At 42.7% G+C, this 12157-nt stretch overlaps 1 protein-coding gene across 2 annotated transcripts in view; it reads right to left on the reverse strand.

Annotated features, from left to right (window-relative positions):
• The window catches only part of LOC122812587 (elongin-A-like), a 1667864-nt gene that overhangs the window by 1048494 nt on the left and 607213 nt on the right, over positions 1 to 12157 (reverse strand). For both annotated transcript variants that reach the window (XM_044084820.1, XM_044084819.1), the window contains exon 3: positions 6513 to 6625. In XM_044084820.1, the coding sequence (XP_043940755.1) occupies positions 6513 to 6625 (113 nt within the window). The remainder of the gene's footprint in view (positions 1 to 6512; positions 6626 to 12157) is intronic.

The raw sequence follows: 12157 nt of genomic DNA on the forward strand, positions 1-12157 counted from the left end.
TCCAAATAGTAGAGAGCAAACACATAAAATAAGCATGTATGTACATATATACAAACAAATACAAACAAATACACCATAATAGATCCCCCCCAAGCTAGCTGAAGGATGGCAAATACCCTAGGAGTACCACAGAGGGGAAGGTGGGTGGGTTATCCTGACTGCAGATGCATTCCTATCAGACATCTACATTTATGGTAGGTACAAAACTGTACTATGTCCTTCAAGGATGCATCTGTAGTCCTTACAAATGGGTAGAATACCATAGCTAAACTAGGGGAGGAGGAAAAAAGGAGAGATTATGGTGTAGTTAGGATCCCTTGCAAAACAGCAGTGGCAAAACCTGCTCGGGATCTAGAGTATAAAGGTAAATTGTAATGCTTGGCAAATGTATGCACGGAGGTCCAAGTAGCAGCCTCTATAATGTCCTTGGTAGCCACTCCTCGTAAGAAAGCTGTGGTAGTGGCTGTAGCCCTTGTGGAGTGAGGCCTGATGTTCTCTGGAGTTTTCTTTCCATGGTAGGAGTAACAAAATCTAATGCAATTTCCTATCCATTTGGAGATTGTCTGTTTTGAAATTGGTTTTCCTTCCTTTCCTGTTGCATATGCTACCAGAAGCTGGTCAGTTTTCTATTGGACTTGGTCCTGTCCAGGTAGTAGCGTAATTGTCTATGTACATCCAAGGTATGCAAGAGTCTTTCTCCCTGTTCTGTGGGTTGGGGAAGAATGTAGGTAGGTGGATAGCCTGATTTAAAGACACTCTGGATACCACCTTAGGCATAAATGTAGGATTTGTTCTCATGGACACTCTATCTTGATGGAAGATCAGGAAGGGTTGCACTGCCATTAATGCCTGTAGTTCAGAGACCCTTCTTGCTGAGGTGATTGCCAGCAGGAAAGCAGTCTTCCAGGATAAGTATTGTAATTCTGCTGTTACTGCTGGTTCGAAAGGGGGAAGTGTCAATTTTTCTAGCACAAAGTTCAAGTCCCATGCTGGCAATGGTGGTTTCCTGGGAGGTTTTACATTTTTAATTCCTCTCAGAAACTGTCTGAGCAGAGGATGAGAGAAGACAGGAGGATCCAAGCTGTATTCTGCTGAAATAGCTGATGCATGTATCTTGATGGAAGAATAGGACAGGCCTATATGGAAGAGCTCTGCCAAGTACTCCAGGATGTTGGCTATGTTTACCAGTGCCACATCTTCTCCCTTTGCAGTACTCCACATGAGATATCTTTTCCATTTTGCTGCATAATTCTTTCTTGTTGAAGGTCTATGAGCCTCAAGGATTATGTCTTAAACCCTTTGGGATAAATTTGGGTTAATTGCTCTTATGTAATGTTCCAGGCAGTTAGCTGCAGAGTTTTCAGGTTTGGATGCAGGATGTTGTAGTTGTTCTGTGTTAACAGTAATGGGATCAGGGGTAGTGTCCATATTTGTTCCCGAGACATGCTCCTGAGCAATGGGTACCAATGTTGTCTTGGCCAGTCTGGAGCCATCAGAATGATCCTTGGACGTTCCTCTTTGATCTTCAAAAGCACCTTGTGCATCAAAGGAAGTGGTGGGAATGCGTATGCTGTCAGGTTTTTCCAACTGAAAGATAGGGAGTCCACCTTCCAAGCAAGTGGGTGGTACATCCTTGTGCAGAATTTCTTTAGCTGGTGATTGAGTGGGGATGCAAATAAGTCTATATGTGGTAATCCCCATTCTCTCGTGATGGCTTTGAAGATGTCCGGATGCAGCATCCATTCGTGGGCATCTGTGGTAGTTCTGCTTAATATGTCTGCTAGAATGTTTTCTTTTCCCGGTACAAAAATTGCTTGTAACTGAATGTTGTAGCTCAGAGCCACATCCCATAAGTCCAGTGCCAGCCGGCATAGAGGATATGAATGTGTGCCTCCCTGTTTGTTGATGTACCACATAACTGTGGTGTTGTCTGTCCTTATCATCAACTGACCTTCTTGGAGAAATGGTCTGAATGACTGGATTGCCAATTTTACTGCCAGCATTTCCTTTAGATTTATGTGCAGGCACAGCTGGTCTTGAGTCCATAAGCCTTGTATGCACTTGCCCAGCATGTGTGCCCCCCAACCGAGGTCTGAGGCATCTGTCGTGATGGTTTGGCTTGGTTGACTGTTGCAGAAGGGCAATCCTGTGTTTGATTGACAGGCCTGAGCCCACCATAGGAACTCTTGCTTCAGGCATGGGATTATTGGAATTTTGGTTTCTAGGCTGTGCTTGTGTTGGGACCACAAATTCTTTAGGTACCACTGTAGCTTTCTCATATGCAGTCTGGCATGAGGGACCAGAATTATGCAGGATGCCATGAAGCCTAGGGCTTTAGTACTTTTCTTGCAGTTAGATGGTTCTGCTTTGTTAATGCCAAGAAGTAGAGAGGTAGTTGCTCTTTCTTTTCTGCAGTTAGGAATGCCATTTGTTTTGATGTGTCCAGCTCTGCACCCAGAAAGGTTATTCTTTGGGATGGAATCAGCCTTGACTTTTTTATATTGACTGTATACCCCAGGGCTTGCAGCAGGTAAATGACTCTTTGTAAGTCTTCTGTTAGCTTGCTTTTGTTGTCCGCTTGTATCAGGCAGTCGTCCAGGTAGGGATAAATTTGGATCCCGTGAAGTCTGCAATGAGCAATTACTGATGCCAGGCATTTCGTGAACACTCTGGGCGCAGTAGATAAGCCAAAGGGCAATGCTGAGAATTGATAATGCTCTGATCCTGCAAGAAATTTGAGGTATCTTCTGCAAATTGGTCGTATGGGGACGTGCAGGTATGCCTCCTTGAGATCTAGAGTTACCAGCCAAGACTCCTTGCCCAGCATGGGAAGAAGCTGCTGTAGGGTCAGCATTTTGAATTTTGGAACAATGAGGAATGTGTTTAAAGCGGACAGGTCGAGAATAGGCCTCCATTTGCTCTCTTTTCTTGGTACCAGGAAGAGTCTGGAGTAAAATCCCTTTCCTTGTTCCATAGATGGTACCTTTTCCACAGCTCTCATTCTTAATAGTTGAGATATTTGCTTTAGAGCTTCTGTCCTTTGAGTAGGTGGTAGGTTTGGCATTCCTCTCTTTCCTGGTAAAGTATGGAAATGGAACCTGTAACCTTGGTCTATAGTTTACAAAATCCATTTTTCCCTTGTGATGCAATGCCAGTTCTTTGAAAATAAGGTTAGCTTTCCGCCTAAGGGTGCTTCCAGTTGTTCCCTGGTAGGCGGTGCCACAGCCAAGTCACTGTGATTGTGTTGTTGTAGTGGTGGTGGCTGCGTCCGTGCCTCGCTGGTTGTTACCTTGCCATTGGCGTCCCCTGTAGGCACCCCTGGATTGGTTTCTGCCTCTTGAACACCTATTCCTGCCACTCTGTGTCTTAGAGGAGTCCGGAAAGGACCAATTCTTGGAGGGCCAGTTCCTGCTAAACCTTGGAGGTTGAACCTGTAAGAAATCTTTCACTGTACAGATTTCGCCTTCTCTTCCATCTTTTTTAGTACCTGCTGTGCAGGGGAACCAAATAAATTGACCTTGTCCATGGGTGCATCCAAAAGCTTTGATTTGACATGGTCTGGTAATGCCTGCTCTTTCAACCATGCATGTCTCCTGATAACTGTGCCAGTCATGGCTGATCTAAAGGAAGCCTCCAGTGCATCATAGCCACATTTTAAAGAATGGTTACTAACCTGCTGTATGTTATGTACCATTTCCTGAACATATTTTTTATCTATAGATTCTTCAGAGGACAGCTTTTTAGTTAACTGGTCAAGCATAAACTCTTGATATTGAATCATATGAAATTGGCAGTTCAAAGCCCTAGCTGACAAAGTAGCAGAGGTGTAAACTTTTTTACCCCATCTCTCTAAGGAGCTGGATTCCTTTTCAGAGGGGAGGGGGTTTTTAGTAGATGTAGTTGCTACAGCTTTAGGGCCCTGGGAGATAGTCTCTGGATCTGCAAAAGGATCTGCAAAAGGAGCCTTGTATAAATGGTGATGAGTGTCCGGGACCCTGTAGAACCTATCGGGCTTAGCAGGGGCCGGAGGTAATGAATCAGGAGCAGTGCAAGCATCATTAAATGCATCATCTACAACAGAAAGAACTGGAGGTATAGCTAAAGGCCTATGTTGTGGCAAATGTAGAAAGGTTCTAAGCCTTTTTCTGGAGTCTGAGAAATCTTGGCCCTGCCACTGAAATTGTTCCCTCATAGCATGCAAGGTTTCCCCAAAGGAAAATTCCTCAGGTGGAGAGGCTGAAGGAATGGACTCTTCAGCATCAGAGTCTTCGTAAGGGGAATAAGGAGCCTCAGGAGGGTCTGTATGTTCTGAGTCATCAGAGGAATCATCTGTGGATACTGGCTCAGGGGGCTCTGCTCTAGGCCTCTTCTCTGGAGGTGGATGAGAGGTCCTGTCTGGATGAGGCTGGGATCCACGAATTAAAGAAATGAGATCCTCAGCCAAAGAAAGCATATGGGAACTGGTGCTGGGCCTGTGAGAGCGGGGTTTGGCAGGCACCGTTTTTGAAGCTTTGGCTGCTTTAGCCCTGGCAAAGGCCTTAACAGACATGGCTGCAGGAGGCCTAGCAGCTCCACGTGCAGGGGTTGAAATATCCAAGGGAATAGTGTCTGATAATTCCTTAGAAACCGCAACAGAAGGTTGGATTTCAGAAGCCGATTCTACCAGGTTAGAAGAGGCCTCGGTAGAAGGCATGGTTTCGGCTGAAGAAAGAACCGCTTGCTTGGTTTCGGCCGAAACCGAGACACTCGCGGTTTGCTTAACCGCGGTTTCGGCTGAAACCACGGACCGCGAGTGTCGGTCCTTTTCTTTGTGTTTTTTGGTAATTTGTGTAGTCGGAGGATCCGACGGCATAATATAGGCAAAATCAGAGCCAAAAAACTGCTCAGCAAACTCCGACCGGCGTCTAAGCGTCCGTCGGTTAAAAGAAGCACAGGCTAGACAAGCTGCTACGTCGTGGTCTGGGCCTAAACAAGGTAAGCAGTAGGAGTGGAAATCTTTATGAGGTATTTGTTTCCCACAAGTTAAACAGTTATTCACTTTTTCTGACATCGGCTGAGGCAAGAAAGAGTCCCCAACGGGGTACTTAGCTTTTAGAAGTCTTGTAGTATTCGGTAGTAGTAATCTCTGGATCTGACCGACCGGCACTTGCGAACAGCTTCTGCTTCGGGCCAGCGGCAAGAAAGACTGAGGAAAATGGCGTCGGCTGATGCCTTTATACCCGAAAAACTGCAGCGATGACGTCGGGTGAAGTGCGACACCAGCCGAAGCCAGACCCAGACTTTGGAATCCGGCCGACCGAAGGGCTGCCTGACGACAGGACTACCCATTTGTAAGGACTGCAGATGCATCCTTGAAGGACATCCATGTCCAAGGTGTCAGTCTCTGAAGGGAGTAAGGGACAGGGACGCAAAAATAGCATGTGCAAAAGCAGGTTGGGCAAAATTGAATCTCGCAGAGACTGACTCCTTCAAGGATTGTGCAACCTACAGGGCTCTCCAAAGTCCACATGCTACCTGCCAATGGAATCCTCCTCAAATTGCTTTCTAGATTTCTCTTTTTTCCAATGCCTCTGATTTCCCTAGGAAGCGGATGTGTTTATATGTTTTTTCCCATTCAATTGCAGGCAGTTCTCCCTTAGAAGGGAATGACAACAATACAGTGGCCTGGTGAAAGAACCTTCTAGTGCTCCAAGAAACTCCAAAAGTTTCAGGTCCAGTGCAACAGAGGTTTCTTGCTAGCAGTGTTGCCCTGCCCACAAGAAATAAGGTTTGTCTGCCCTAGGAGAAAAAGCAATGAAAGTGGCAATCTAAGGTGGAAAACTCCTACCTTGTGTACACTTATGGATTTTTACCAGGATTGTGTGCCACCAAAAAGAAAACTCAAAAGCAGTCAAAAACCACCAACAGCAGCAGCAACAATAATCAATACATACCTACTCAAGAATTGACAATAAATCTTCCCAAAATGGGGGTACTTAATATCTGGAAGTTGCCTGGAAGGAGCTAATGGATTGCTGACTGCACACTTCTTGCACCTAGAAGAACTGAAGATGGTATGGACTGTTTTGACGTTCTTACAGCAGAGAGAGAAAATATGTTTTGCTCCAAGGATATTTAACAGTTTTAAAAGTTTTGAAAACAGAATGGACACATTCCCTTCTGAAGTCAGTTCCTATGCATAGCATATTATAATGCAGCACTGATCCTTGTGATGAACATTAGACACATACAATAAGCAAATTACTGCAAGGTATGTAGACTATGTTTAAATATTATTGTTAAATAAATTTTGTTAATGCAGTAGTGTTATCCCAAAATATAACTAAGCTGCATATCATGTCTGAGTTCCAGAATGTGTTTAAAATAAAGGAATGGCTCTAACCAACACATCAATTCAGATAGCACATGCATACATGCACACATTCACAGCAGTATTTGCTATATAATACTTCCTAAAAGGCCAGTGCTAACAATGATAACAGTGAGAACAGTTCCAGAGAATTAATATTTACCGTTCTTCATCCTGAGGAACAAGTTTCTTCCACTTTCCCACAAGTGTCTTTGCATAGTCTCCCACATCACTGTGCTTTCGAAGTCCATTCACAGACTTCCCAATTCCAGTCTCCTGTTGAAGGGAAACAAAATGTCCATTTTTTTTTCATCCTTTAGTACACCTGAAGTACTTAAACTGAAGACGTTCTCAAAAAGTTACTTGCATCTAACTGAAATATGGTCTTACAAAGCAAAGAAGCAAACACTAAACTTTTACTTGTGCTATCTAGAATTTAACCATGTAAGCACTGCAATGCAAATAATTTCATGTTCAGGCCCTTCCTGGCTTACAAAACATGAAAAATATAGCAGTCACCAAACCTGGAAAATATAAAACAAAAAATATATAGTCTATAGCTCAACTCTTTATATGCATTATTGAAAAGTAAAATCTACATCTGCAAAAAAAATCTAGATTTCTTTACACTTTGCATGCATTACTAAGAATGCTGTACATTAAAAAAGGCATACTTTTCTAATTTCAGAAAACAAACACCACAAGCAAAACCTATTAATATTAAGTGAACATAATTTTGACAAGAATCTCAAGCAGTAACTCTTCCAGAATATTTTGTCTATGATCTTAAACAGCAAGTACAAGGGCAGATGGTGGAAAGTACTTCAAGGAGCTTCTGAATGAAGAAAAGTCTACAGAGGCTCTTGTGCTACATGCAAAGCTTGCAATGAAAAATAAAGGAGTACCCACCCTAAAATAAGTACAAAGTGCTCTAAGAAAAATGAAGACAAGGGAAGTGGCAGGTTAAAATTATGCCAATGCAAGTACAATACGTTAAGTATACTTAGGAAGAAATGGCTCCAGAGGATAGTCAGTGTGGCACTGGAACAAAGCCATCCCAAATGGCTGGTGAATAACTACTCTAGTGCAAGTGTATACAAGGATAAAGGGAATACAAATGTGTGGGCAGTTCAAAGGTTTCAAACCCTCTGTCATGCTGCATGAAAGTGTTGGAGGGTAACTGAAACAAGTACACACAGTAGTAGAAAGTAAGATGGGAGGATGAGTAGGTTGGCGTCAGAGGAGGATACAGTAAAACTGGTCCAACATTTGCACTGAAAGAGATAGTGGAGAAGAAACTGTAGATGAGGAAACAGTCCACAGCAATGCAAGACTTTAAGAAAACATATGACAAAGTCCCAAGAAATCTGATTTGGGCCGTCCTGTATTGCTTCAAATGTCTCAGAAACATTGGCAGGATTAGTGCAAGTTATGTACAGGGACTCAATGACAAAACTGTAAACAGTTTTTGGACTTGTAGACAGGCTCCCAGTGGGACTGAGTGTGCATCAAGGCTAAGAGTTTCAAGCCCGCTCTTGTTCCTACTGGTGATGGACAACATAAAAAAACAGGTTGGAGGGGACAGATTAAGATAACTAGTGTATGCAGATGATGTGGTACTACAAGCAGACTGAATAGAAACTTTAGCAAATCCCAGGGAACTGCACTGTAAAACTGAAGGCACTTGGGATAAAACGTACTACAGAGAAGATAGTGGTCGAGGTAGGGAGTAGGGGAAATCACAAACTTAAAATTAAGATGGAAGGTGAAACTCTGGAACAGGTTAATGCCAACTATTTGCACAGTGTTTTTGTGGAGAATGGAAATCTGAATGAAGAGATCAAAATTAGAATCAAAGAAGCTGCAGACAACTGGCACAAGATATCAGCGGTAGTTATGTGATGGAAAAATACTGAAGAAGTTGAAAAGTATACAAACATTACTGTTACCGGCATTTCTGTAAGGCACAGAAACCTGGGAAGTGAAGGCAAAGCAGCCAGTGAAGCTCAAGGCAACAAATGAAGTGCCTGAGACAGGCAGCAGGTTGCACAATATGAATATCGTAAGACAGCAAAAGTAGCCCCAGCTACACAGAAGATCATGGACAAAAGATTTAATTTTTTTTCAAACATCTTTAATGAATTATCACTTGTAACATAGGCAAGTTTACTTTCATATAAAAATAATCAAACTATATTAACATAACAAACATTATACTTCACATATATATCATATAACCTAAGCAATAATTACATAAATTATTCCATTCCTGTCCTTTTTTTAAAAAAAAAAGAAACATCTTTATTAAACCATCAATTACTATATAGGCAATTGTACAATTATATAAATAAATCAAACCACACTGACACAATCCTAGTTGGAAGCATTTTAAATCATAAACCATAATGACACACTCCCAGTTGCAAACATTATACATCACTTATAATCTACCCAATCTTTCTCACTCAAACACTATTGTAGCTCATTTAAGTTTTGCCACCTTTTAAACCTCACTCCCCTTGTATTACTCCCACAATTCCCATTTTCCTACTTACTTTGCTCTTACCCCTTTTTAAAGATCTCAATTCTAGTTGCAACTTCTGTTACTATTCTCTACTTCCAGTATAGTTGGTTTAGATTTTGATTTCCAATTTCTAGTAATTGCTTTTTTGGCAGTCACCATTATTAGGCACAGCACTGCTTACCAAGTCTAGGCAATTCCAATTCTGTATCACTGCTCAGAAAAATCATCTCCCTATTCAGACCAATCTGCCCACCAAGCATCTCAAAGGCCGCCAACTCACCGCACTCCAGAAAATATGTTCACAATTACCTCTTTCTTCCCCTTCACACCTCCAACATTTGCTGTCTTGCCTGATGAAAAATTTTCTGGAGTCTACTTGGGGTATAAAAATATCTACATAAACATTTTCAGGCAAAAATCCTAAATCTTCTAGATTTTGTTGCATATTTGGGAGACATACATATAGCCTCCCACTGTTTCTTTGATAACTGCTTATCCAATCTCTCTTCCAAATACTTTCTAACCTCCTCTGATTCTTATAGTTATCATACAATATTTTATATGCTCTACTAATTATGGCTTTTTAATGGCAGCGTCTGTCCTAGACTCTATTAAAAACTCAAAGTGCTTGTCTTTCATTTAAGACCTACCCTCTTTCTTTCTCTTTGCCTATACTCTGATATCAATCCCTGATAGGGAAAGCAATCTCTAACCTGCAATCCAAATAAATTCTTGGTGTCTTCCCATTCTATCATCTTTCCCTCTCTAGTTATTTGCTCTCAATACCTTGGTTACTTTGCCAGTTTTCTCCAAAAAATTCCCGCCCCTCTTGCCTATTGTCTGTATCCCTAACTGCAGTCATCCCTATCAGCAGAATCTTTTTTCCATTCCCCGTGTTGGTTTAGTTAATACCTTCTGCTACTTTATGGACGTAATATTCTGTATGATTACTGTTACTCAGATTGTTCCATGGAAACATGACGACCAGCTGCAGAATTGTTACGACCATACACGTATTTGCTAGAAAAAAGCCTCATAATATTCAAAGTTCTTTTTCATTTACTTGCACTATCTTAAAAAGTACAGTTTTATACCTACCATAAATGTAGATGTCCGATAGATATGCAACTGCAGTCATAACATATGGGTTGTCCTGCCTCAGGCAGCCCTCGGTCGGCCGGATTCCAAAGTCTGGGTCCGGCGTCGGCCGGTGTCGCCTCCTCTCCGACGTCAGAATGGCTGGAGTATAAAGGCATTGGCCGACGCCATCTTCTTCAGTGTTTCTTGCCCCAGATGCCAGGTGCCCTCCTAGGAAGGCTAAATTTGGTGAATGGATAAAGAATTCCAGACATGCACAACAGTAATAAACAGATACACCATAGAGATACCCCACAGCTAATAGGAATAGGGGTAGTGGACCCATAAAGAAGGTTGCAGAGGGGTAGGAGGGTGGGAGAATCCGACTGCAGTTGCATATCTATCAGACATCTACATTTATGGTAGGTACAAAACTGTACTATGTCCTTCAAGAATGCAACTGCAGTCATAACATATGGGTTGAATACCATAGCCAAGCTGGGGGTGGTTGGAACTAAGAAAGTGATGGTGTAGCTAAAATGCCCTGCAGGACTGCCGAAGCAAAGCCTGCTCGGGATCTGGAGTATAAAGGCAGGTTGTAGTGCTTGGTAAATGTATGCACGGAGTTCCATGTAGCAGCCTCTAGAATGTCCTTTGTAGCCACTCCTCTTAGGAAAGCTGTGGATGTGGCTATAGCTCTGGTGGAGTGTGGCCTAATATTGGCTGGCACACCTTTTCCATGAAAGGAATAGCAGAATCTGATGCAGTGTCCAATCCATTTGGAGATTGCTTTTCCTTGTACTCCAGCAGCATAGGCTACAAGCAGTTGGTCAGACTTTCTGGTGGCCTTAGTTCTGTCCAAGTAGTAGCGTAGTTGCCTGTGTATGTCCAAAGTATGCAGCAGTGCTTCCCCCCTGTTTTGAGGATTGGGGAAGAAAGTAGGCGGGTGAATGGCTTGATTTAGAGACACCCTGGAAATTACTTTTGGCATGAATGAAGGACTGGTTCTTAGAGAGACTCTGTCCTGATGAAAAATGAGAAAAGGAGGTACTGCCATGAGTGCCTGTATCTCCGAGACTCTTCTTGCTGATGTGATTGCCAATAGGAAAACCGTTTTCCATGAGAGAAATTGCATTTCTGAAGTTGCTGCTGGTTCAAAGGGAGGAAGAGTTAATTTTTCCAAGACTAAGTTGAGGTCCCATGCAGGTACTGGCGGTTTCCTGGAAGGTTTGATATTCTTTATCCCCCTTAGGAACCGTCTTAGCAAAGGATGTAAAAACACAGGTGGATCACAATTGTATTTTGCTGAGATTGCTGAGGCATGAATCTTTATGGAAGAATATGAGAGACCAGTATGAAACATTTCTGCCAAGTATTCCAATATCTGAGGTATACTTAATACTGTTGTATCCTGACCCCTGTTAGCATTTCAGATGATGAATCTCTTCCACTTGGCTGAATAGGTCTTTCTGGTGGAAGGTCTGCGTGCTTCCAGTAAGATCTCTTGAACTTCTTTGGAAAGAGAGATATCGGAAGGAGTTATGGTAACCTCCAGGCTGTCAGATGCAATGTTTCCAGGTTTTGATGAACCGTCCTGTAATTGTGTTGTGTTAGAAGCAGAGGCCATAGGGGCAGAGGCCACGGTTTGGTCAGAGTTATGCTCAACAGCAATGGGTACCAGTGCTGCCTTGGCCAGTCTGGAGCTATCAAAATGCCTGTTGGCTGTTCTGCTTTGATCTTCAGTATCACCTTGGTCAGCAGTGGTAGAGGAGGGAATGCATAAATTGTTAGGGACTTCCAGCTGAAGGAGAGAGCATCCGTTTTCCAGGCTAGAGGATGGTGGGTCCTTGTACAGAACTTTTCCAGGTGATGATTCATGTGAGAAGCAGAGAGATCTATGTTCGGTCTTCCCCATGTCCTTGTTATTTGTGAGAAAACGTGAGGATGCAGCATCCATTCGTGTGGATCCAAGCAATTTCTGCTCAGCTTGTCCGCCAGTACATTGTCCTTGCCTGGCACAAACTGGGATTGCAGATGTATCTTCAGACTTAGGGATTTTTCCCAGAGAATCATTGTTAGTCTGCAGAGGGGATAAGAATGAGTGCCTCCCTGCTTGTTTATATACCACATAACAGTGGTGTTGTCTGTCCTCATTAGCAAATGTCCTTGTTGAAGTGATTTTTCGAAAGTCTCGATTGCATGTATCA

Source organism: Protopterus annectens, chromosome 1.part1 (genome assembly GCF_019279795.1).
Source record: "Protopterus annectens isolate FY-2018-M chromosome 1.part1, PAN1.0, whole genome shotgun sequence".
Lineage (NCBI taxonomy): Eukaryota > Metazoa > Chordata > Ceratodontiformes > Protopteridae > Protopterus > Protopterus annectens.